The following is a 27,235-nucleotide window of genomic DNA, read 5'->3' on the forward strand; positions in this document are numbered from 1 at the left end:
GTTAGGGAAGATTAAAAAAAAAAAAAAACTTGTCACTGGTGAATAGAGGAAACCATAGGAAGAAGAAGGATCATTCCGAATAGTTAACATGCATGCAATCTTACAATATGGATCAAAAGTAGGCCTTTGGATGTATGATCCGTAAAATAGTTACTAAAACGCTGATCCAACCTTCTAAGGAGAAGGCAAACCTAATATAAATTTTCGTCCACTCGAGGCTAGGACTTTGGAACGTTAATATAATCGCTTCCAAACCGTTGAACAGACGCAAATTTTCTTTTCCAACCGTTGTCACTTGTCAGCATGTGACACTACAAACAAACGCAACCAAGACGGTGAAACGAGACCCATTAATTATGGAGAGGTAGCTTTTACAGTTTCGCTTTTGTTCGAGAAAAAGATAGCTCACGGCCTTCAGAATTCAAACCCAAATTCACCCACCTATCTGGCACAATCTCTATCTTCTTAGATATAGGTGTAATATTGGCTAGTTCAACTAACATAATACCACGACATTGAACAAAAACCAAGCAGCAAGTACAAGGCAAGCGACCCCCTTGGGTTTCAGACTTCACAAAAATATAAAATTCAGCCGAGCCTGTGAAAGTGCCATTTATCCAACGCAACAGGAGCGTTGTACAGAATCAATTAACCAATAAACCAAGATGTCCACCCTGTTTCCTACCTCTCTTGTTGCACTAAAAAAACGAACCAGTGTGGTGGAAAGAGCAATTAATCAAATGAAGTAGATTACTCTAAGATATCTCATACATGCAGTCAATAAATCCACTCCCTTCGACTTGCGAGGCTTTTCCATTTCGTAAATAGCTAACAAAGTTCATGAATAATAACAATTAAAAGGAGTTCAAAATTTATACCAGGAGTAGACAACCTTCTGTGATGGTATGTGCTCCATAAATCTTTTAAAACCCACCTGCTTCAACCCATTTTCAACCAGATATATCCTCTCTTTACATATAACAGGAGTAATAATGGCTCATCCAACTAACATAATACCAGGAACATTATACAAAAACAGTGATGACCCAAGCTAAATTTGGTGCAAGGTCAGCAACACCGTGCTAGGCTTTAAAATTCCCATAAATTAAGATTCAAAAAAGCAGCAAAAGTAACATTAATCTAACACAACATCAGGAGGAGCATTATACAAGAATCCACATTGAAAACATATCTTTCTATAGCTGACTTACATAGAAACACAAAATTAGAAAACAAAGTTAAAAAGGTAAAGAAACATAGTGAGTGGGAGCATGTTTAGTCATCTTCATCCCTTGCTTACACCTTGGCTTTCTTATTTACCGTTTCTACTACTTCGTCCACTTCTTCATCTTCAATCTTTGGAGCCAGATAATATCTTACATAACCCATTTCGGCAACCTTGTATTCCACGACAACAGGCAGCTCAGAAGACAGGCTTATGGTGACAGTACTGGATAAGGGGGTTGCTTTGGTGAAAGAGTTCATGTATCTCAGAGCAAAGGTGAGTGAAACTGGCTCTTTCATCTCTATAATGGTAGCTTCTTCTGGCTGTTTGACCCAAATACAGAGATTAGTTCCTTACGGCAGCAATTATCTTTTCATGCTCTAGGAAACAGCTGACCTCATCTCATAGTAAGGGGCTCAATGACAAAACACATACTAGCAGGACAAATTGAATACAATAATAACAGTGTGATGGTGTGATAAATATTGGGAAGTCACATTTAGTAAGACTGGTATAAAACTTCTAAAACATAATCAACTGCTTCTATGATTTAAACATGAAAGGTAAATATCAGACTCAACAAAGGGCAAGGTCAATTACTAGAGAGTTAGTGGCAACAGAAAAACAGAGGACAAGAGGTACCTTGTCAACGGAAGTGTTCTGCCGGCAAACAATATTTGCTGTTCCAATATCTCCCCTAGTGGAAAACTTCACACCTTCTTTGGTGACAGAAATCACAACTACAATATCGAAGAAGCAATTAGCACAATTATGAGTGAAGCACTTTGTTCAGCAGATCTAAATTAAACGACTGATACAATAATTTTAACCAGAACTAATCGGCTCGCTTCTATAAACCTATAAAAGGGCTTTGACTGCACATGATTAAATGGATTAATACTGGGTAAAAAGACCCTCAACCACCTAACCAAATGGCAAAAATAAAATAAAAACATATGTTCTCCCTAGTGTTAACAAAATGAAATGGATAAAAGATACCAGTGTCACCAATGGTGCTTAGATCCTTGCATATCCTGGCAAATTCGGTAGAGGGCATTTTCACAATGGCTTGATACTCTGCCTCTGGAATTCCCAGATGCTCGCTGTCAATGTCCATCAGCTTCATCTCAAAATCCGCAATCTTATCTTGGTCTTCACAAAAATAAAAAAGAGTAAAAATAAGCAATATCAGCGCATAAAGCACAGGGAAGCATGAATCTAACAAAATCTAAAGAGATGAAATACTCGGCGGAAAAGGCATTAATCTTTTAAATTACTTCCTAGGTCATGTGAGAAGGAAGAGAGAACTTACTAGGGCTCTCAAACATGAAAGTAACAGTGTCACTGCCGTCGTCGCCCTTTAAGGTGATAATATCATCATTTCCAGCACACTTTAACATCTTTGACATGTTGTTGAGATTCATACCCATGGAGATGTTACGATCGCAGCGATAGTGCTCGAACCCCTCCGATCTGAGGAGAAGGGCGACAAGGGCCACATGGCTGGAGTCCATGGCCTGAAGAGAAAACCCGGTGGCCGAGCAATCGAAGTTCGCATCTGTGACAAGGTCCTTTATGGCTTCGAGGACCTTCTTCAGGAGGCTCCCTTGAACAAGCCTTAGCTCCAACATCTTGCTCTTCCGGTTGAAACCCTAGAAGAATGAAGCAAAGTGAGAGAAAGAGCAAAGAAATGGGAAAACGAAGATTAGCGTCAGGAAGAAGATAGAAATGAGAGCGGAAGACGGCAAAGAGCAGTTAATTTATAGTGGCTTTGAAAGCAAGGGCGTGAGAGGGCGGGAAGGAGTTGTGAATGAACCATTTCCCGCGACCGCCACAGATTTAGATCGTGTGATGCGCTCTGCTAACATGCGCCGAAATATTTGTCCACCTGGTCTAGAATCCGTTTTCAAAGCATGTGTGATCCGGCCTAGACTCCCCCATTTGACCATCAGATTATTTTTAATTTAGGTAATTATATAAATTTGAAACTTTACTATTTAATATATATTTTATCCTTTCTTAAAAAAAAGGCATGAATCTAGTAGTAAAATTATAAATAGGTAAATAAATAGCTAAATAAAATTTATAAATAGGTAAATAAATTTATGATAAAATTATAAAATGTATAAATGATATCAAAATACTATAAAGATGTATAAAATTTTTAATTAAATGTATACTTGAGTTATCTTTAATAAAATTATTTAAACTAAGTTATTTTCTGGTATAAGAGGGACTTTTTTTCTTATCATTATAAATGAAGAAATTAAAAAGTTATCACTTTATCGGTTTTATGGGTTATTAATGTACAAAGGGATCCGGTTTTCAAAGAAAAGCAATCGTATGTACATCAATAAAAAAATTTAAAAAAATTCTAGTGACGTGAGATCTTATCTTTGGTTTAGCACTCTAATTCAATTCCCACACACAAACAGGTGAATTGCATCCTCTCTTCGTTGATTAGCTTCAATTTTTCATCTAGTTTCCACTTAATGTTTATAATGGAATTTAGTCTTGCTTAGTAACCATGGTTCCAAAGATGGTTGCAAAGTAGTGATCAAGATGATAGTTTGTTGCTACTTTTACTAAAAAAATCCGACAAGGCCTCAAGGTTACTTGAAGTTTGAGGCATTTGGAGGGATGACAAAATTATAATAGAGAGTCGGTTTGGTATAAGCTTTGTGACGGCTTCAACGGAATTTGATAGAGTTACAACCAAATTTCTGGTTGTTGTAGCCTTAGTGAGGATTTTAGTAAGTTTGAGATCTGGAGTTTTAGTAAATTTTTCTAGTATTTTTTCTTCTCCAAAAGCTCTTCTCACCTCCCAAAAATCCATCCCCCTAGCTTGGGACATCTATGTATAGTGTGGTGGGGGTAATTTAACCTTCTCACACACTTCATCTCACCTATTTTGAAATGGTACCATTTTTTTTACTTTAGGTGGACCTTTCCTAAGACCCCATGTATCACCCATATGCCACCTCCTTTGCTTATGTGGTACTTAGGTGGTTTTCTTCTTTAATTTGTTTTTTGGTATTGTCCTTGTTAAAATATATTAACTATCAATTATAAGCTATTATCCTAATAATTTATTCAGATTATGAAGTTCTAATTTGATAATCGATTGATTTTTTAACAAAACCTTTATGACATGAATGTCAAGAGTTTTGATTTTGACCATTTGTCAATTGGTGATCAAACTCCTTAAACTTGGTGATTGATTAATGTTGACAATCTAGATCATGTTCTAATTTTAATGATTAAATTTTTCGTCTACAAAAACCCCCTTCAGGATTTTGTTCATCGTGTGGATAGACAAGACTTGAAACACATTATTGATCCATTGATTGATCGATCAACAAGTTATCATTGGTCCAGAAAAGATAACTTTGATAGATCATTACCAAGGGATGATCGATCATTCAGAATTCCCTCTAGTTGTGCAATGCATGTATGATCGATCATGTTTTATGTCCATGACTAGCAAGATTATGTCTGATAGATTAATCGTGTGAGATGATCAATCATTCCACGTAAATTTTGTCTGCATGGACAACATTGATCAATCAATCCAAATGGGATGATCGATCATGCGTTGTAGCAAGATATGGCCATGTTTTGGATGATCAATCAATTGACTATGGTTAATCGATCATGCTTTATAGTCTTGACCTTCACACTTCTGGATGATCAATCATTAGCATAGGTCAATAGGTCATTCTGATGCCAATTTAACTAAATTGACTTTTAAAACATGAGAATGATTTAATCTTATATGCTCTAACATGTTTTAGAAGATATATATGATGTTCCTAAACATGTGTATATGCAATGTATGTCTAACTCCATGTACACCATTATACTTTAAAAAAAAAAAAGTTAGGGTAGCTCTCTTACATTTTTTACTGAGTTTTGACATATATCAATGGCACTTAAACTCTAATGTTCTCGTTGTCTTTATGAGTGTTTCTTCAAAAAATGTCCTTCTATGGTGCTTATAGGCTTGATTGTTTTGAAGCTTTAGAGTTTGATATGTATTGTCTCTTGAAAGTAAAGTATTTGAAATACTTTAATTTGTAAATTCTTAGTTCCATTAAATTTTGTTCTCATCAAAATCAATAAGGGAGTCAACCTAAGGTTAACATTAGTTAATTTCCTTAAAAAGATTATATGACTTGAAAACAAAAAGTCAAACAAGTCAAATTTGATGAATTTTTTTTTTGGCTTATCTATTATTGAAAAGAAAGATTGGTCACTCCATGCAACAGTAAATACCAGCAAGAAAAGTGCTAATCGGTGTTAGTTGCTGCTACTATTCCAACACTATATCTTGAAAACTTGAAAATTGCTACCTCTACCTATATTCAAATAGAAAGAATTGTGACCCCATTCAGTTTATGCAGCATGGAGAATCAAAGAAACCAACATCGTTGTGGACTAAGCCCCCCTTACTGATTCCTAATGAAAAACAAAGTAAAACGAAATGAGAAACATATCACCAGAAAACATTCATGTTTTAGGAATATGCATCGTTGGATGCTTCATGGAAGCACTCTTAATAAGATGGTTGTAACTCCCTTTTTCTTTAAAAATTTGGGAAAAATGGTGCTTCCAGTAAAGAATTCCTATGAGGGCTGCATAATTTGATGGAGAGATAGGGCAGCCCCCCATGCGAACATTTGAAACAGGACTTGTGGTAGGCCTAGCACTTCACCATTACCTGATAAAATGCAGTGACAAAGCCAATTTATAATGGAGGTAAACAACAACGATTGACTTATATTACATGCTGGAAGAGGGAATATTCGTCTTTTTTTTCTACTGGTTTTCAATCCATATAATTGTTACATATTACATATTCCACCTCCATTCTTGGCAATAGAGATGTCAAATGTTGCTGCTTTAGGTGATTGATCATCTTTAGACAATCAAACACTTTAAAGTGATATGTTTCATCTAGGTGAAAAGGAAATCTTGCAATCCAGGTACAACATTTTTTCTTCTACAGTCAGATACACCATTTGCTTTCATGCTCTAACATGAAGATTTCGGGTTCTTTCTAATTCTCAGAGACTATGAATTATCAAAGGCACAAATTGCTAGCAAACAATATATTAAAAAGAAAATGTGTAGATCCTAAACTATGTGCTGAATAGTAGACATAAAACTAGCCTGGCACAAACAGGCTCAATCATGTAATATGCTTTCCAATATTTCTCCTTCAAGTTGAAGTTGGACTTTCACAACATCCTTCAGTAAAAAATCCAGAAACTACAATCATAAGTGGTATTTTACTGGGTATCCTGAACTTGCCTTGGAATTCGAGGCAACCAGGAACCAGAATAGAAATTCCATCAAATTTACCAGCAATAAAGTCTAAATCTAAATGATCGAATCTAATGATAGACATAAAACCATACTTCTGTAAGCATTTTTGTGAACTATCAATCAAATTAGTTCACTAACAATGGGAATGTCATGAGCATATTAGCTAAAATTTCCTAGAGAGGTGGTTGTTAAGCTTCTCAATTTGCAACTTATGGCAGCTAAAACCACAACTAAACTGCGGAAGAGCATAAACCTAAAGTTGGGTGACTAATTAAGGCATGCTACTTTATTTTTTTTCTTGAAGGTCTGAAGACATGATAACTACAATCACATGTGATGAAAATTTAACAGAAGACTCTAAAACTGAACATTGGTTAAGAAAATTTTCTATAAAGCTAGTGAAAGTAGATAAAGTACTCGTCAAACAATGGACAACAATGTCACTAGTATATATTAATAATTGATGGCAAGTATATATTAATAATTGATGGCAACATCATAGAACTGAATGTTAGGAAACTCACGTTTCTTAAGTTGGGTAACATATTTTATTTAATTATATTTAATATGAGCTAAAATTAAGTGGTCTAATTTTGGTAAGCCCATAGACCGCTAAAGAAGGAATATGGGCCAATTGAGTAGATACCCATATTGTCTTAATTAGGAAACTATGGGAACCCTAATTAAACAATATAAATAGAACATTAGGGTTGTGGTCCCCATACACTAAATCAAACACGGTTTTTCTTCTCCCCATCCCGAAGAGTGACGACGGTCCTATAGTGGAATAAAGCTGATTTAGTTGAGGAAGATCATAAAACCATTCATATGTTGGTCATAGTAATTCCGCATCAGAATGACGAAATTTCAGAACTGATCGAGGTATGTATCCCGAATCCTAATACTCTAGTATGATGAAAATTTTGGATTATGATTTAAGATTACGGTTTTCTAAAGTGGTATCAGAGCAGTATTATTGATTATTGGAATTGGAATGGAGAAGTTCCATGGAGAAAAAGGATGGTTCTGTACAGCCCCGATGTTGTGTGTGTTGCTCTCCACGAAACTCGACTCGGCGTTGTGTGTTAGCCGGCGTCGCCGTCGGACGCCAGCGATCGATGTCAAACGGGAGTCCAACATCCTACAGAGGACCGCCGATGAAAACCAATGCCCTCCTCTGCGCGTGGTTGGAGGTTGAAGACGACCTCCTGCGCACGCACAGGGAAGAACAAAAATTAAAAAAATTGGAACTTAGGTTACATTTGATTTAAATAACGAGTCGACTCGGTTGAGTCAACTCGGACCGATTGGGATGATTCGTCGGGGGTTGAAACGAGTTTGACGGGTTGGTGCAACTCGGATATCAAGGGTTGAATCGGGCGGTTTGAGTCAACTCAGACTGGCTCACCCCGAGAGAGAACCGAGCTGATTCGGTACTAAAAATTGAATTTTTATGGCCGTGGGGATTCGAACCTGCACGCAAATGTCTACGTTTAACTCTATAAGCAGTATACCAACTCGCATCCGTGTGCTATTATTGGATAAAATTATTACATATATTAAATTTAAGAAATTACAAAATCCGTTTTTATGCAATTTTTATTCATGTGAATATTTATGCATGCACATATAGTTGTTTAATGGGCATATTTAAGTTGATTTTTTAATTATGAAAATTCCTATTATTTTTATGCAATTGGTCTAGTATTTTAATCAAATTGATTGAAGCCACATGTTGCCAAAGTAACCTTTGTAGTGTAGATTAATTTGACTAAAAATACATAGATGTTTGTGCGGAGTTATTTATGCAAATTGTGCTCGGCCCAAAGGAAGACACAGTTTGGCCAAATCAACAACGTGTCTGTGATGATAAATGTGTGACAATTATAAAGACTTTTCATGTGAACAATAGTCGGTCCAAAGAAAGGCTATTGTTTGACAGAACTGATTGTCAATATTTGATCATTGCATATAGAGTACCACTTACAGTTAATTTTTCTGTCCAAATACTAGGAATTAATGTTGTACTAGGTATCTTGAGATGGGTCACCAATTTGGATTGTTTGTACATGTCTTGTTTTTCTTTATATGATATACTAGTTAATGTGAGTATGCTTGTTTATTTTGTTCTATATCCAGTTTCTGTTGCTATTGTTATGAATGTTACTACTCAAATAAACAACATTCCAATGCTGAGCGGGACGAACTTTAAGGCATGAAAAAATACTGTGGAAATTGTCCTCGATTGTATGAATGTGGATCTTGCACTTCGAGTGGAGCAACACACTTCTACACCGGAAAACCTCAATGAGGTTAAAATTGAGAAGTGGGAGCGCTCTAACCGAATATACTTGATAATCATGAAACGCTTCATTCTGGAGGTGTTTCGGGGCTCTATTACTAAGAGCAAGAGCGCCAAGAAGTTCCTTGAGAAAATTGAGCAATATTTTGGGCAAGAACGAAAAGTCAGAGACGAGTAGCCTTTTGGCTAAACTCGTTTTGATGAAGTGTAAGGGCAAAGGGAACATAAGGGATTACATCATGGAGATGTCTCATCTCATATCAAAACTCAAGTCATTTAAGATGGAGTTGTCTGAGGACTTGCTCGTGCACTTGGTTTTGATATTTCTTCATGCACACTTTGGGCAATTCAAAGTGAGTTATAACACTCAGAAGGACAAATGGTCCCTAAAAGAGCTTATATCTCACAGAGTGCAAGAGAAGAGAGGCAGCAACAAGATAAGACTCAAAGTGCTCACTTGGCCTCAACCTCTCAGAACAAGAAGAATAAGAGAGGTAAGGATGTTGCGGAAGGATCTTCTCATATTAAGAAACAAAAGAAGAAGGATGAGGAGTTTACCTGCTACTTCTGCAAGAAGTCGGGACACATGAAGAAGGAGTGTCCCAAGTATGCCACCTGGCGTGTATAGAAGGGTATGCCTCTAACTCTAGCTTGTTCTAAAGTTAATTTAGCTTATGTACCTAAAGATACTTGGTGGGTGGATTCTAGTGCTACCACTCACATAAGTATGTCTTTGCATGGTTTCCTGTGGAGCCGACCGCCAAGTGATGCTGAAAAATTCATCTTTATGGGCGACGGCAATAAAGTTGCAGTAGAGGCTATATGAACTTTCATATTACAATTAAGCACTGGATTTTATTTGGATTTATTTGAGACATTTGTTGCACCGTCTTTTAGGTGGAATTTAATTTCTATTTCCATTTTGGACAAATCAGGTTTTTCTTGTTCTTTTGGAAATAATAAAGGTAGTCTCTACCAAAATTCAAATTTTGTTGCTTCTGGTCCCTTAATTGATAATTTGTATATGCTTGATGTTATTACTTCCTATAGAGATATACTATAAACAAGTTCACGTGGTACGAAGCAAAGATTAAGTGAGAATTCCTCTACATTATGGCACAAACGTTTAGGACACATATCTAAACAAAGAATTCAAAGGCTTATGTCAGATGAAATTCTTTAACCCCTAGATACTTCAAACTTCCAAGTTTGTGTTGAGTGCATCAAGGGGAAACAAACCAACGTTAGAAAATTAAGTGTCGAAAGAGCTACAGATGTCTTAAAACTTATACATACAAATATCAGTGGTCCATTCCTTAAAGCTTCATGGAATGGACAACTATACTTCATTATGTTCATAGAAGATTACTCTAGATTTGGTTACCTATATTTAATACACAAGAAGTCACAATCCCTCGACGTTTTAAAGTCATTCAAAGCTGAAGTTGAACTTCAACTTGGAAAGAAAATAAAGGTTGTCAAATCCGACCATGGTGGTGAATACTACGGAAGATATGATGGATCAGGAGAACAATATTCAGGACCCTTCGCGATTTTCCTCAAAGAGTGTGGAATTGTTCCACAATACAACATGTCGGGCAAACCCAGCATGAACGATGTAGCAAAGCGACAAAATAGAACTCTAAGGATATGGTAAGGAGTATGATCAGTCATTCCTCCTTGCTAGAGTCACTTTGGGGAAAAACTTTAAAGACCGCAATGTACATCCTTAACAGGGTACTGAGCAAAGCAATTGCTAAAACCCCCTATGAGCTTTGGTTAGGCAAGAAGCCTAGCATTAGACACTTGCACATTTGGGGTTGTCTAGCTGAGGCACGACGTTATAGGCCACATGAAAGAAAACTTGACTCAGGACGGTTAGCTGTTATTTCGTTTGTTACGTTGAACTCTCAAAAGTGGATTAATGTCATGAAGGATGAGATGAAGTCTATGAATGACAATGACGTTTGGGATCTCATCGAGTTGCCTAAAGGTGAGATGCCTATTGGTTGTAAATGGATATTTAAAATCAAGAGGGATTCAAAGGGCAATCTCGAGAGATATAAGGCCCATCAAGTCGCTAAAGGTTTTACTCAAAGAGAAGGCATAGACTATAAAGAGACTTTCTCTCTAGTATTTTTAAAAGACTCTTTTAGAACAATAATAGCACTAGTGACTCATTTAGATCTAGAGCTACATCAGATGGATGTCAAAACTGTGTTTCTTAATGGAGACATTGATGAGACGGTTTATATGGTACAACCAGAAAACTTTGTATTTGGTGATCCAAAGTCTATTGCCTATAAATTGAATAAATCCATCTATGGTCTCAAACAGGCTTCCCGTCAATGGTATCACAAGTTCCATCAAGTCATAACCTCTTACAGTTTAGAGGCGAATGTTGTTGATGACTGTGTATATTATAAGTTCAGTGGGAGTAAATACATCTTCCTGATATTATATGTCGATGATATTCTGCTCGCTAGTAGCGATATAGGCTTACTGCACGAAACCAAGAAATTTCTAACGAAGAAATTCGAGATGAAAGATCTTAGTGGTGCCTCTTTTGTATTAGGTATACAGATACTTAGAGATCATTCTCAAGGTATCCTTAGGTTGTCACAAAAGTGCTATATCGATAAGGTTTTGAGCATATTCGGCATGTTAGACAATTTAGAGATCATTGCGTTCTCTGACTCCGACTTTGCTTGATGCCAAGATAGTAGACGCTCTACATCAAGCTACATCTTTATGTTGGGGGAAGGAGCTATTTCATGGAAGTCTACTAAGCAAACTCTCATAGCTTCTTCAGCCATGGTTGCGGAGTTCATTGCTTGTTTTGAGGTGTCCAACCACAGAATATCATTGCAAAACTTTGTCACTGGGCTGCGTGTGGTAGTTGGCATTGACAGGCCATTAAATATTTATTGTGACAATAACTCGACGGTACTTTATTCCAACTACAACAGGATCTCGACGAAGTCGATGTTTATCTACATCAAGTTTCTAGTTTTTAAGGAGAGAGTTCAGGATAAGCAGATTTCTATAAAACATATAGAGACAGACTCTATGCTAGCAGACCCATTAACAAAGGGTTTAACGCCTAAGGTCTTTCATGAGCACATTGCTCATATGGGCGTTATTTTTTAGGATGCCTTGGTTTAGTGGGAATCATTAATGTACTATATGTTTGCTTTAGACATTGAGTTATTTGATTTTTTACGTAATAAAATTGATTATTTATTATTCTATTTGTGAACTTGCTTGTGTTTCTTTTTATGAGCAATGTTTGCATGCATTAAGGACTTTGGAAAGATCTCACTAAAGACTAAAGAAGGAACAGTTGGAAATAGGCATGTCCGAGATCACATTGCATGTAATTTCCATGCTACTCATCCATATTTGAGCTATGTCATTGAGTGTATTAGTATGGTGATCATCGTGGTTTAGTCATGACTGTATTGTGATGATAATCGCGGTGGTTCCATTATTAATATATAAGATGCTCCATAGTATACAGATGCGCGCCTAAAGAATTTGTGATATAATTATTTTAGGAATGATATGTAACCCAAGTGGGAGATTGTTAGGAAACTCACATTTACTAAGTTGAGCAACATATTTTATTCAATTATATTTAATATGGGGTAAAATTAAGTGGCTAAATTTGGTAGGTCCATAGACTGCTAAAGAAGGAATATGGGCCAATTGAGTAGATACCCATATTGTCTTAATTAAGGAATTATGGGAACCTTAATTAAACAATATAAATAGAACATCAGGGTTGTGGTCCCCATACGCTAAATCAAACACGGTTTCTCTTCTCCCCATCCGGAGGAATGACGACGGTCCTGTAGTGGAATAAAGCTGATTTAGTTGAGGAAGATCATAAAACCATTCATCTATTCATCATAGTAATTCCGCATCAAAATGACAAAATTTCGGAATGGATCCAGATATGTATCCCGAATCGTAATAATTTTAACGTGATGAAAATTTTGGATTATAATTTAAGATTACGGTTTTCTAACACTGAAACCAACCTTCTCGAGTGGATATGCTGTTTTACTCAAGTGGCACACTTTTCTTGAGTACCAAAAAACATGCTTGTAGCCTTGCTAGGTGTCCTCGTCTGAAACCCACATAGTAATCAACTGTAACATCCCTTTACATCAACATAGAAAACTGTAAACACAAATCAGAGGTTTACTAGTTTTGGGGTCAACTTCTCAACTGGCTTCGCAGCTGTTTATACAGAAATATATTATGCTATAAAAAATATGGAAGGAAAACTGCGAAAATAAGAAAAAACATATTTTATCCAAATTGACTGAGAGAGTTTACGTGACTGGAAGCTCTTGTCGAAACTTCCAATTTCGAAGTGAGGCTTGCAATACATAACACCTAACCTAGTGAAGAGTAATTGCTAAGCTGAAAATACAGATAATTGATCAAAATAAGTCAGAAATATGCATTTTCACTCTGATATTTTTTCCTGTATCGCAACTAAAAAGGGTGCTCTAGATTGATACTGCAATCAATAAAATATTAACAACAAATGGATCCAATTTTCAGCTAAGCCTAATACATTTAACTTGTCGTGGTTAATGAAATAGGAAAGACAATATAACAACTTAGAAATTTAGTTAGGGGGGGTTAGTGCACATGACTCAGGACATGATCTTCATGCGCATTATGTAGTTCATGTCCTGAGGTCGTTAGGGAACGCCGAAATTCATGTCATGTACATAAACATCCATGACTCAGGAGTTCATGTCCCAAGAGTAAATGACGGAAAGTGTTTTTTGCCCGATTTTGAGAATCGTCTACATGACTCAAGCGCCGGGCTGTCTCTCGGGGCTCTCTCTGCCGCACACCCTCTCAGCCATTTCATTCCTGCAGCCCTCTCTCATTCTCTGCTCCCTCTCTCGTCTCCACCGTCCCTCTCCAGTCTGCCTCTCTACGGCGTCCATCTCGCTGCGAACGTCCTTTCGGCGTCCTTCTCTCCATCTCAGACTCGCTCTCCCTTTGAACCTCCTGATCGATTTTGACATTTGGGCTTCGATTTTTTTAATTTCTACTTCGATTCGTCATCGATTTCCCCATTCAGCTTTGATTTCAGCCATATGCTTAGGTTTAACAGCCATCCTCCCTCTCGACCTCCGTCGCAGAGCACGGGAGGTCGAGAATCTGTTGCAGAGCTTCTCGGCCTCCCTCTCTTTTCCCTCTCGCCGGCCGTCGTCGTTGCATACTAGCCTGTCCCCGTCGCCATCGCTGTTGCCCGCTAGCTTACTGCTGAGGAAGCCGACGATGATTTAATTTTTCCTAAGTTAGGAAAAATTAAACTATCTTCATAAAAATCATTAATTTATAATTTTTATTTATAAAATAATTATTTTTATATATAAAATAATTATTTTTACTTATTTAATATATTTAGTTTACAATTACTATATTAAAATAGTGATTTAATAGTCATAATTAAAATATTGTTAAAATAAATATTTGATAAATTATTTTGGCATAATTATCCGATTGCTATAGTTATTAAACCAATGGTTTTAAATTTTGTGATATTATATTATTAATTAATAATACATAAAATATATTATGTACAAATATATAGTGTGTTAAAGTTATGATTAGATCAATTTTTTCTCTTAAATTATTCATTTTTAGATTAGAGTATATCATATGTTATTAATAAATTAATAACTCAATGTATTACTTTCGTTTTTGTAATTTATAACGTTATTTATTTATTATTTGTAATTAATCATGTACATATTTCATTGGCTCATGTAATTACCATATGGAGCTTTATCGTACAGTTAGGAGTGATTTTCTTCTCCCATATTGTTTTGCCTAAGTTGGGTCTCTTTGTCCTTTTTATCCCCAACTTGAGGGGGAGAAGTAGAAGAAGAACTATAAGAAATAAGTATTTTCTTCCACATGTTATTGTAATTTTTATGGGACCAAAATATTCAAGAAAGGAGGAGAAAAAAAGATGAAGAATTTTGCATCTATGAAGAATTTTTTTCGCAAAAGAAGATTGAAGACTAAAAATCTTTTTCATTGCAAGCTTAAGTTTTTAAACTCCAGTTTGAGGGGGAGTATTGAAGAGAAAATATGGAATATTCTTACATGACTCACACAATAAGAAGTCTCAAAAAGTCAAAATTAATATGGTGGAGTCTCACAGGGGGAAGTGTCACAGAAGAGTCTCAGTTAAAAGTGTTTTAATTATGTTAGTCTTCTATTTATGTTTAATTGTTTAATTGTTCAAGGACTCATCTTTTAGTGTTTAACTTTGGGTGTAACTGGATAAGGGTAGTTTAATTGTAATTAGATTGTATTTATTTCCTCTGTTATAAATAGATGTTCATACGCAAATTACAAGTTGTTGGAAGATGGGCCCAATCCTACACGACCAAAGAAGGCCCACACATCCAAGTGTGTGGAAGATGGACTCATGCCCATATGACCAAGAAGGCCCACACATCCAAGAGAGGTAGAAGATGAGTTCAAACCCATATACCAAGGAGAAGGCCCATAAGCCCACATAGTGGTGGCATGATAGTAAATAAAGAGTCATCTCATAAAGATATCATTGATGTAATTAGTTTAAGTTTTAGAAGTATTATTGTAATATTATAATCTTATTATTCTATAAATTGAGCTTCCTATAACATCTTTCTTCCTCCTATTTTCTCCTAACATGCCATTTCTCTTTTTCTCAATGAGCTAAATCTATAGTCCTAAAAATTAACATGGTATCAAAGCATTAATTTTAAGAACTCATAGCTAAGGTGATTTAGAATTCCATTTTTTTCTTTTATCTCTTTATCTTGTGCCCTTGTTTTTGCTTGGTTCTCTCCTCTCGTGAAACCCAACTTTCTTTACTACTATTGTTTTTTGTCTAATAGCGTTGTCGAAAGAGGCCGGTAAAATCAAGGCTCCAACAACGAAGGGTTGTTGCTTGGCTACTCTTCTCTTTCTCCTTCTCTCCTGCTTCTGCTATTGTTTTTGTCGCCTCCACTTATCCCTACCATGCCAGCAACAGAAGCAGACACTTAATGTTGTCGCCAACGGTAGCTGTCGGGGTGGCGTTGTGACAGAGTCTAAAAGGTTTGAGGGGTCGTCAGACCTGATGAACCTCCGATACCACATGGGTATGGTGCTCTCCTCTCCTATCAAAATCCACCTCATCTGGTACGGCTGGTGGGCAGTGGTAGAACAATGGCTCATTCGCGACTTCTTCTCCTTCTCTGAAGCAGTTGTGTCGTCCCCCTCCGTGGCGCAATGGTGGTCCATCGTCGTCCTTTACACCGACCAAACCGGAGCTAACATTACCCACTCGATCGTCACTCCGAGCAACTATCTTCTAAGCAATATTCGGCTGAGCCAGTTGATATTTCTTTTGGAAAGTGTTTCAGCTGGCATCTGACATAGAACAAAAAGAGTATCTTTCTGAGTTCACTAGCTGCTCCAGTAATTCTTGCTCATCTCTTGCTATCTGATTGCCGTCTGAAGTTTCTCTGCTCTCGCAATTGTCCCGCTCTGCTCGGCAATCACCAGCGATGCTTCGAGAAAACGAAGACTTTGTTTCCTTTTTCGGAAAGTCTCTATCTCTGGCTATCTCTTCGTTGGCCTTTCTCTTGCATTTTATCTTCGGTTGATGATTAATCTCAAGCTGCTGATTTTTTGTCTTCATCTCTGCTTTGTTGCTGTTTTGGGACGATGAATCAGCCTCCTGCCCTTTTCGGAAGTGAATGTTGTGGGGAAGACGAAGTTTATTTAATCCGCCAAGTTAGGTAGGTTGATTTAATCCAGTGTTTGTCTGCTGAGATCGGATTCCGCCCGAGTCAAGCCAGCGAACTAGGCTGACTGTCTTGTTGCGGTTGAGCCGCACATCAACTTGGCTATATTGGTCTGATATATGACTCGACTTGACTCGATCGCATGCCTCAGTCTGATTTGGTCCTTTGTCTCCAACTGGATTATTATCTAGAATTTTTGGCAGCTTATTACTCAGATTCTTATTCAAGGTTGGACTCTCTAAGGATTATTTCATGTGTCATTTTTTAGTACTTTCATTATTTGGTACGTGTTATTTGGTCCCATGCCTATTTCAGTTGCTGTTATTGTGTCTCTCTGATTGAGACATTATTATTAAAGAAGAACTTCTCAATTGCTGACTGTTGTCAACATTGGTTAAGATGAAGAAGAAAGCACATGGTGGCCCCAAAATATTATTTTTCTAGTGATTACCTTTTACCCTCTTATTTGGCAATTTAACTCCTACCATTTGAAAGTTGGTGCCCTATATTGGGATACCGTGATGGAGGAGTTTATTACTATACTTCTGAGTAATTCTTATAGACCCACTACCTAAAAATTATAGGAGTATGTCCAACATCCAATGTGAGTCAAGTCTATTATTCACCCAAGAGGTGTTTTTTTTAGCTACCTTGAAGAAGTGGATAGACTCTGTGCCCCCACAGTAGGGCTACTTTTCCGCTAGTAAAATTGGGCGGAAAATCTTTTTGACTATGATCATTTGACTGGAGTATGGAGTTTTGTCTTACAGCTAACACTCTTTCTTATATTATGCCACCTGGGTCTTTTGGTAAGGAACAAAGAGGCCACTAGCTTGAGGGAGTGTTGGAAGATATAATGACTGTCATTTTATACGGGAAGATCCTATACACCATTTGCAACAAACTGGATTTTTATGACATTCTCTTACCCCCAATTTGAGGAAAAGTGTTGGAATATGAGCCCAAACCTACACGACCAATGAACGCCTACAAGTCCAAGTATGTGGAAAATGGGTTCAACCCTACAAGACCAAAGAAGGCACATATATCTAAGAGAGGTAGAAGACAGGTTCAAGCCCACAGACCAAGGAGAATGCCCACATAGGGGTAGCATGATGGTAAATAAATAGTCATGCTATAAATATGACATTGATGTAATTAGTTTAAGTTTTACGGGTATTATTATAATATTATAATTTTATTCATCTATAACTTGAGCTTTAGGGGGAGAGTTAAGACATAAGTCTCTTATTTTCTCCCAACATGCCGTTTCTCATTTTCTGCATAAGCTAAAAGTACCTGCTCTGATATTATGTGAAATTGGGTATAAAGCCCATCCAAAATTAACTAGCCAAATTAGGAAACCTTTTTTTCAACTAATAAATTTTAGATCTTTGTATTCACTAATCTATGTATGACTAATCTAAAAACTTATTGAGGTATAAACACTACAAAAGAAAAACTCTTCGTTTAGCCAATAACTTTAAACCCTTACAAGGTGAGGGTGATCATCTCGTCATTTGGTTTAACAAGCTTGGTTCACAAAAATGGAGGTCTGGATTGTGTGATCCGAGGTACGGTGAGCTTCGCATGTGGCAGGACTCGGGACTCAGCCACCACGAGACCACTTTATTGGTCCAAATGGATGTCAGTGGTCTGATACATATGTGGTATGAATCTCCATTTTTTATAATTCAAGGGCCAGGATGATCTCATCCGCAGTCCGAATCGGCGACCGCTTCGATGAACCGCCGATTGGCATAATTAGTGGGTCATGGAAGATTAAGAATTCAAAGTATTTACTCAAAAGCCATCAGACTCTGATTAAACCCAGTTTAATGGGCTGGTTCAATCTAGATTTTGTAAATACTCAAATTGTTGGCCCACAGAATCCACGGCCTTGACTCTATTTCCACGTCAGCTCTCCAACGGCAACTGTGAAGGAGCAAAGAACAATTCTCCCTTTTCCTCGTCCGGGGAGAAAGAGAATTAGATAGGGATTGAGGACTCGGTTCTGTGAGGACCGAGGAAGAAGAAAAAGGGCAATTTGGAGAAGAATCGAATGCTTCGGCCATTACTATTCCAGATACAAAATCGGTGGTGACGCGGAAGGTGAAGTCTGAGCGAGACCCAATTGCGTTCTGAGTACACAAACGCTTTTTCCCAATATTTCGTTAACGACGCTGTCTCCCACGTCGTTTCTGTTATAAAGATTCAATATCGATCCCTCCGTTGCGCAGCCTCTTCGTTTCTGATCTCCGGCATTTTGCTTGGAAAAGCGGTCTCCGCTCGTTGGGTGTGTGTCTCGACGAACATGGTCACGGATCTTAAGTCCAAGTCGGAGATTTCTTTCGCCGGGACGTTCGCCAGCAGTGCTTTTGCCGCTTGTTTCGCTGAGGTATATCCATTGAGATTTGCCTAATTGGTGGTTGGTCGTCTAAGAGTTTGATTCGTGGTTTTGATCGTTGCCTGCACTTTTCCACACTTTCCTTGGAACCTCGGTTGAGCTTTCCCGTACTTGGATTTGGACAAGATCACTTTTTTTTTCTTTTCTTTTTTGCCCCGTGGGCGTTTGTCTTTGTTATGCATCCCGTAGAGTAGGCTGATTTCTGTAGACAATTTTATTCTTCCCGGGTACTTAGTAAACAGTGATATTCGGATTCGTTTTTCTGCCCTGTCTGACTGTTTGTCTTTCACTGGGCTCACCTCTTGCTTCTATATATACTTTCTCGCACTCTGAAAATTTGATCAGTCCATAACGCAGTATTTGAACTCCCTATAAGTTTGTTCTGCATTTAAATGCAAGTGGGAACTTTTCATGGTAGAGTTTTACCTCGTCAGCGTCATCATCGTCGCCGGAGCTTTGGCCCAGCTATCTATGTTTCGGCGACAGGAATCCTGTTCCTGTAATGAATTCTGGCGGGCATTTGCTAGCTGTATTCTAAGGTTGTTCTTTATGAACCTTTGCCTCTTCCTATATGTCAATGAAACCAGGCTCTTCTGTAGCAAGAGTCTCAGCTGGGCATTGTAACTGGCTTCTGATGTGATCCTGACATGCTTTCGTAATCCTGTTCTTGTATCTGATAAGTTTGTTCGGCACTGGTTCCAGCCTGATGCAGCTCTTTGTTCTTACAGGGGTTGAGACCAGCAGTTCAACACTAAATGGCAGGGTCAAAAAGTTTCACCTAAAATTGATTAAAAGTGAATATGTAGAAATTGTAAAGGCTGTGTTGCATCCAGGCACATTGACCTTCTGGGGTTGGTTATTATAGTTTACATGAACTTACCATGCAGAACTCGTTTGATCCCCTTCAAATAAGTGAAAAATTCGGAAGTGGTTCACGAAAAGTTCCACATTGTTGTTTAGTTCTGTGTTGGACATGTATTGATGCTAACTATCTGTTAATAGTTTTATAAAGATAGGTTTGTAGGTGGACTGTCATTATTTGGGACTGCCAATTATGACATTGTTGTTACGTAACAAATTGACATTTACCTATAATAAACTGGTAAATTATTCTCCTCAATGTTTAAACTTCTAACTGGAAATATCATTGTTTGAAAATATTTGCTGTCGGTAATTACTACATTGTGACACTATCTTTATCTTATTAGTTGGAGAGAATCACTTGTACCTCCATCTTTATCTTGTTAGTTGGAGAGAATCACACCTTATCAGTATTTTTTTTCTAATAATGTATACATCCAAGAAGACAGGGTCTACTTGTGAAAAATGTCAATCACATTGGCTTTAGCCTTCAAAAAGAAAAGAAAAATTGTCTTTTGATCCATACACAATATTTTTGCATCTTAGTATTTGAAAATTTTGGTCACTCATTGTATTCTTATATTGCTTTTATGTTACTTTTATGTAGATATGTACTATTCCTTTGGACACTGCAAAGGTTAGGTTGCAGCTCCAGAAGAAAGCAAATTCAGGCGATGGAGTTGGTGTACCTAAATACAGGGGAATGTTAGGCACTGTTGCTACAATTGCCAGAGAGGAAGGTTTGACGGCACTCTGGAAGGGTATTGTGCCAGGATTACATCGTCAGTGCATCTATGGAGGGCTAAGAATAGGGTTATATGAACCGGTATTTTTTTTATGTCAAACTCTTTCATGTATTTATGATATAACCATCAAAAGGAATGGAAGCAAACACATGTTATAGAGGTTTTCTTAACTTTTTGAAATATATGCAGGTTAAAAACTTATACTGTGGTAATGATTTTGTTGGAGATGTCCCACTATTTACGAAGGTGCTTGCTGCTCTTACCACTGGTGAGTTCTCAATCAGAGTATACAGATGTCTGTGGCCCCCTTCTTCAAAATTTCTGTCTTGTCTTAATGTATCTGTGTTACTACATTTTCCACCACATCGATGTCAAAATTGTTAGTGAGAATAGTTACACATGGGTTAACATCATGACAAGTCATTTGCTTATTAGCTGGATAAAGTGTTTTATAACTTCAGCTAGTCATTTTGGGATAGGCCTGGACTCAACTTAAATATAGTATTAGGGCAAAACATGTGCCTTGTTGGGCCCAATTTGTGCCCGGTTTAGTTCTTACCCATTTTGTGTTGTTTACAACTTAGGCTTATTGTCTATTTAAGTAGGCCTGGATGTAAGAGGGAGTGTTAGTGGGAATAATCCCACATGGGTTTAATATCAGGAAAAGTCATAAAGTTATTAGTTGGAAAAAAAGGCACCCTATCTTCGATTAGTCATTTTGGGATAGATTTCACTTCTTTGATTGCTGTGCTGTGTTACATCAAACAGGTGCTTTGGCGATTACAGTGGCTAATCCTACTGACCTTGTTAAAGTTCGCCTTCAAGCTGAAGGAAAGCTTCCTCCTGGTGCACCCAGGCGTTACTCTGGAGCTTTGAGTGCCTATTCAACTATAGTTAGACAGGTAGATGTTTCTTCAAATTTAATTTTTAAATGTTATCCTACATTTTATCTGCTTGTCAAGTAAACTTCAATTTGGACAATTGTAAAAAGAAAGCCCACTCGTGATCCATTTCTAGGAAGGACTTGGGGCTCTTTGGACTGGCCTTGGACCTAATATTGCAAGGAATGCCATTATTAATGCTGCAGAATTAGCCAGTTATGATCAAGTGAAAGAGGTAATATTAGGAGTGCCGAAACTCTCTGATGGAGTATTGTTCATCTCTGATGTTGAATATGTGCCCCTTGGTGCCATCCTGACCTGTTTCAATGCAGACGATTTTGAAAATTCCAGGTTTCACAGACAATGTTGTTACGCATCTCTTGGCTGGTTTAGGAGCAGGATTTTTTGCTGTCTGCATTGGTTCTCCTGTTGATGTGGTAAGCGTCTGGTCTCTTGCCTGTGTACTCCGTGCTAGCGAGAATGATCGCATCTTACATTAGTCACTTCAGTTTTTCAGTTGGAAAAATTCTTATTTAAAGTCACAACAGTTGAAAATGCTGACGACAATTAAAATTGGAACAGTGTAGTAATTTGAGTTTACATAATTGTATTTGACATATTTCTACATAGAAAATTTGATGTTTGATGGGTATCGTGTGAATGCTATGATTAAAATGTCAAATCCGTTGAACTAGAAATGAATCCCCTTCATATGAAGATACAACAGAAATACTGAATCACCTTGTTCCTAGTGTATCAGTTAGTCTACAAGCTTCATAGAGAAAGCTTGACTAACATAACTTAAATGGGTGGATTGAGCTATTTAGAAGATAGGACTGTTCCTCTTTTATGTGGTCATTTGAGTTACTTTAGACAATTATCATTTACTAAAGTAGTTAAGCGATGTAAAATTTGTGATAAAAGGACTTGTTTATGTACGGATAGTTTAGTCTTAAGAAATAGTGGATGACTAAAATAAAGACATGACCTTTCTTCTCTTAGGTGTAAGATACAGTTGTCGAGAGAATTTCTGTTTCCATTACTCTGTTACCTTGTGAGCTGCAGTATACTTGTTAGTTTCTTTGTTATTTGTCTTTGAATTCCTGGTGTGAGTAAACTTCTGAAAAGGAACATCAGTTAGAAAGCTTTTGTTCCAAAAATCCTATGATCAATCCTCGTCTTTGGATATTATTGTTATATTGTTGTATTTGCTATCGTGATTCCATTTTCTCTGTTAATGTGCAGGTGAAGTCCAGAATGATGGGAGATTCCGCCTACAAAAACACACTTGACTGTTTCATTAAAACCTTAAGAAATGATGTATGTGGATTTCCATAAGGGAGAATTGATGATCTTCTTTACTTAAAACATATTTTTATTGGATTTCTTTAAAGTGTCTTCCTATAGAACAGTGAAGTAGCTTTAAAAACATATTCTAATGGGTTTCTTGCAAGTGTCTTCCTATATAACAGTAACCGATGTCTCTGATTGACTTGTCATGTCTGCAGGGACCTTTGGCATTTTATAAAGGGTTCATCCCAAACTTTGGTCGACTGGGATCATGGAACGTGATCATGTTTTTGACATTGGAGCAGGTGAACCACTTTTCAATTAAGGATTTCTCTTAATATCTAATTTCTAGGTTGGACAACTTGCAGAATGATTCAATTTTCCTGAGGAAGAACTTTTTGTTACTGATTCAATCTGCCAAAGGTGCTGGTGGAATTGGTTGAGGAATTTAAGCTCATATGAAACTCTTTTCTCTTTCTTTGACTCGACTCATTATGCAAACCAGTCAGCTTTTATTTCCTTCACCTACTGTGCACCAATTACTGTTGGTTAGAATTACTTTATCGTACTCATTTTGGCTTATTTTAATGTCCATAACAGGTCAAGAAATTCTTCATAAAGGATGTACCGAATTAAGGATTTATGAAGTTTCCAAAGACTAGCATGGAAGCCAAGATTGTTTCAGAGTTATGAGAATAGAAATAAGCCTTCCATTTATAAAAGTTTTTCTTTCGCTTATTTCCTTCTATAATGTGGCAGTAAACAACCAAGAAAGCCTTCCCAACTGGCTTAATAGGAGCATCATCTGGGTACCATTTTACTGGTCCAGGGAATTGCAAGAAAAGTTGGTGCTTCTACAGGCCTTACTGTTCAATTTCTTCCTATCAATTGTTTTTTTTCTTTCTTGTTTTTACTGGGGTATTCGTGGATATCGAAATCACAAATTGGGCTAATAAGGGTTGGAATTCGATATCTTGGTAATTAAGATTTTCAAATCCGATATTTTGGTAAATATCCCTAAATTAAATCTCAGACCTCTTTCACTCGCTTGCTACGAACGATCATGGAACTTCATCTTCCATCCATCTTTTCTCCTCGCGAGCTGCATCCTCTTCCTCTTCGTGCAGAAAGCCAAGAGACCAGCAGCTGGTAGCAAACTGCCTCCAGGACCCAGAAAGCTACCTACCCATCATCGGCAACATCAATAACCTAGTAGTCTCACTCCCACACAGTCCTGAGAGACCTGGCTAACCGCTCGTGCATATGTCTTGCATCATCGGCAACATCAATAACCTAGTAGTCTCACTCCCACACAGTCCTGAGAGACCTGGCTAACCGCTCATGCATATGTGTCTCGGCCAACTCTCTGTCGTCGTACTCTTCACCGGACATGGCCAAGGAGATTATGAAGACCCACGATCTCAAATTTTCCCGAAGGCCAGACATTAATTGGTGGTTGCTCCTTGTGGAGATTTCTGGAGGCAACTTAGGAAAATTTGCATTCTGGAGGTCCTCATCGCTGAAAGGGTTCAAAGTTTCCAGAATTTTAGAGAAGAAGGGACCATGAATCTCGTCCAGTTCATCTCCTCGACATCTGGATCACCCATCAATCTCTCCAAGAAACTTTTCTTGTTGAGCATCGACATAACTGCACGCAGTACCTTTGGTGATAGGTGCAAGGACCAGGAGGGTTCCAAGATGGCCATGGATGAAGCCATCAAGTTGGTAGGAGGCTTCAATGTGGCCGATTTATTCCCGTCTGCGAGATGGGTTTGAATGCTGCGCAGAGCAGAGCCGAAGTTTCAGAGATTCATCGGAAGCTTCATAAAGCAACATCATCTAAGCACACCGGAGAAGATGATGAAGAGCAAAGAAGAGGGAAGAGATCAAGTGGAAGATCTGGTGGACGTGCGGCTCAGAGTACAAAAACATGGCGACCTCGAGTTTGAGCTCACGGTCGACTTTCGATAGTTTCTTCAGCTTACAACATTTTACACAGCATCAGCAATTAAACTCATTAATTAACTTTCTTAATCATTTGTTTCCAGTACATATTTTCTGCAGCGACTGAGACCTCATCTACCACCATGGTCTAGGCAATGTCGCATCTGATGAAAAAACCCAGGGTGATGCAGAAAGCACAGCAGGAGGTAAGGAGGATAATGAAAGGGAAGAAGACGATCACAGAAAACGACATTACCCAAATGAACTACTTAAAATTAGTGATCAGGGAGACTTTGAGGCCGTGCCCTCCGCTTCCACTTCTCCTACCCAGAGAATCGATAATTGCCAGATCAGTGGCTATGAAATACCCAAGAGATCTAGAGTTCTTGTGAACTTCTGAGCAATTGGGAGGGACCCCAAATACTGGAAAAACCCAAATAATTTTGAGCCTGAGAAGTTCTTGGGAAGCACAGTGGATTTCAGGGGGCAAAACTTTGAGCTCATTCCGTTTGGATCAGGAAGAAGGGGGTGCCCAGGAATGCTATTTGGTTTAGCTACGATTGAACGACCACTTGCAAGCCTTCTCTATCGTTTAAATCCACAGGAAGAGTCCAACGTAATTGTATTGAAGGAACAACAAACGCTCATGCACATCTAATTTCATTTTTATCAGTAAAATTAATTATTTTGTTATTTTACATTTATTTATTATTTTATACATAAATTCTATATTATTTTGAATTTTTGAATTTGATTATCGATAATAAAATTGTTATAAATATAATGAAATGGCACTTTTGTAAATAAAGTGACATTTCTAAAGAAAAAAGCTGATGCAGCCAACCTTAATCTAACCTTTCTCCCTTTCAATTATAGTGTATGTGCCTAACACATTTTATTTACATTTAATTATTGTTCTTCATTTTATTTTTCCTTTACTCAACACATTTTATTTACATTTAATTATTGTTCTTCATTTTATTTTTCCTTTACTCTTAACTTAGTACCAATGCAAACTATTGCTTTTCAAATTTTGTAGTAGTGCTCTAAATATTAAAGAGAAGTTTCATGGAAAGTCTGAGGATCAAGGTGAGTTTTTCGCAGTTGAAGGTTGAAGACAATCTCTCAAATGGACTCCACCTTATAACAAGTCATTTTTGTTGTAACAAATATTATATTTGAATTTTTAACATAAATTCAAATTTCTAGATTTGCAAAAATGAAATAGTGCACTTAGTTTTTATAGAAATACTCCTTTCCTTGAAGGTAGATTCCTCTCTCACAAGATTGGGTGCAATTTAATTAAGTATTAATATGACCTCCATATTAGGAATTAGACACCTTAATTCCAAACTAACGAGAACAATAATAATAAATGAAGAAGAAAGGAAAGTAATCGCAAGAACAAATAAGATTTATATAGGTTCGCCTCAAGGTGAGACTACGTCCTGTTTTCCACTGCTGTAGTAATCCACTATAAAAATGAAAAAGATTTACAAGATAAATTACACACACTTACAAGTGTTTTCTCTAACCTCTCTCGGGCTACAACTCTACATCCTTTTCAGTGATGATAAAACCCTAAGAGCGGTGCCCCTCAATTATAAAGAGAAAATTAGGTTAACCGCGATACAAGAGTAAAATTCTCAAACCGCCCTTAATGAAACAATAATTAATAATATGAGGATCGGGCAGGGGCTTCGCCCCCACACCCACCAGGAGGGAGGCTTCTCGCCCTTCCAACTCCCACGACGACTTTACTGCGAAGGTCGATCCGCGTACCGACTCAACATAGGGCATTGATTAGGCTCTTTAGTTTCTCAATCATAACAGTTTTTGTCAACATATTAGCCAAATTTTGACATCCTTGATTCTTCTCAAGTGCTAAGACTCCATCCTCCAGAGCCGATCTAATGAAGTGATAGCGCACCTGTATGTGCTTTGTTCTGGCATGATCAATAGGATTCTTTGCTAAATGAATAACACTTTGACTGTCACAATACAACACATTTTTTCCATGCCGGAGACCTAATTCTTCCCAAAAAGACTACAACCATACCATCTCTTTGTTGGTTTTGGTCACGACGACATATTCTGCCTCAGTAGTGGAAAGAACAACTATCTTCTGCAGCTTGGAGACCTATCTAACTACTGTACCACCCAATATGTATACATATCCAGTGGTACTCTTCCTACCATCAATGTCTCCAGCCATGTCAGGATCTACATAACCATATAGTCCTAAGTCTGACTTTCTAAAACATAAAGTTGAGTCTGTAGTTCTTCTAAAATACCTGAGAATCCATTTCACTGCTTCCCAATGTTGTTTACCCAGATTACTCATATACCTGCTCATAACTCCCTCTGCATGAGCTATGTCTGGTCTAGTGCATGCCATGACATATATGAGACTGCCAATAGCAGAAGCATA

At 37.5% G+C, this 27,235-nt stretch overlaps 2 protein-coding genes across 2 annotated transcripts; one reads left to right on the plus strand and one right to left on the minus strand.

Moving 5' to 3' along the window:
- Nucleotides 1-1,056: 1,056 nt before the first annotated feature.
- On the minus strand, nt 1,057-3,012 carry LOC137965776 (proliferating cell nuclear antigen-like). Its single transcript, XM_068812118.1, has 4 exons — nt 2,538-3,012; nt 2,225-2,377; nt 1,868-1,965; nt 1,057-1,548 (listed from the first exon to the last, which is right to left on the minus strand). Exons 1-4 carry the CDS (start codon nt 2,854-2,856, stop codon nt 1,297-1,299), a joined length of 822 nt encoding a protein of 273 aa, XP_068668219.1. The 5' UTR covers nt 2,857-3,012; the 3' UTR covers nt 1,057-1,296.
- Nucleotides 3,013-18,620: 15,608 nt separating this feature from the next.
- LOC137965902 (mitochondrial uncoupling protein 1-like) lies at nt 18,621-23,760 on the plus strand. The gene is made up of 9 exons (XM_068812281.1): nt 18,621-19,073; nt 20,551-20,769; nt 20,879-20,957; nt 21,458-21,591; nt 21,707-21,805; nt 21,903-22,007; nt 22,816-22,890; nt 23,079-23,165; nt 23,461-23,760. The coding sequence occupies exons 1-9, from the start codon at nt 18,990-18,992 to the stop codon at nt 23,494-23,496; spliced, it is 918 nt and encodes a 305-aa protein (XP_068668382.1). The 5' UTR covers nt 18,621-18,989; the 3' UTR covers nt 23,497-23,760.
- The last annotated feature ends 3,475 nt before the right edge of the window (nt 23,761-27,235 follow it).

The sequence above is a fragment of the Aristolochia californica genome, unplaced genomic scaffold (genome assembly GCF_029961685.1).
Source record: "Aristolochia californica isolate CCGP_79_NKW_82.1479 unplaced genomic scaffold, dmAriCali1.0.hap1 SCAF_5, whole genome shotgun sequence".
Lineage (NCBI taxonomy): Eukaryota > Viridiplantae > Streptophyta > Magnoliopsida > Piperales > Aristolochiaceae > Aristolochia > Aristolochia californica.

Coding starts and splice junctions, on each gene's coding strand:
- LOC137965776 (XM_068812118.1), bottom strand. CDS start 2,856: ATGTTGGAGCTAAGGCTTGTTCAAGGGAGCCTCCTGAAGAAGGTCCTC. Junction 1,966..2,224: donor AAGCACCATTGGTGACACTG/GTATCTTTTATC, acceptor TCGATATTGTAG/TTGTGATTTCTGTCACCAAA. Junction 1,549..1,867: donor AGAACACTTCCGTTGACAAG/GTACCTCTTGTC, acceptor TGGGTCAAACAG/CCAGAAGAAGCTACCATTAT.
- LOC137965902 (XM_068812281.1), top strand. CDS start 18,990: ATGGTCACGGATCTTAAGTCCAAGTCGGAGATTTCTTTCGCCGGGACG. Junction 20,958..21,457: donor GCTTGCTGCTCTTACCACTG/GTGAGTTCTCAA, acceptor TACATCAAACAG/GTGCTTTGGCGATTACAGTG. Junction 21,806..21,902: donor GTTATGATCAAGTGAAAGAG/GTAATATTAGGA, acceptor GTTTCAATGCAG/ACGATTTTGAAAATTCCAGG.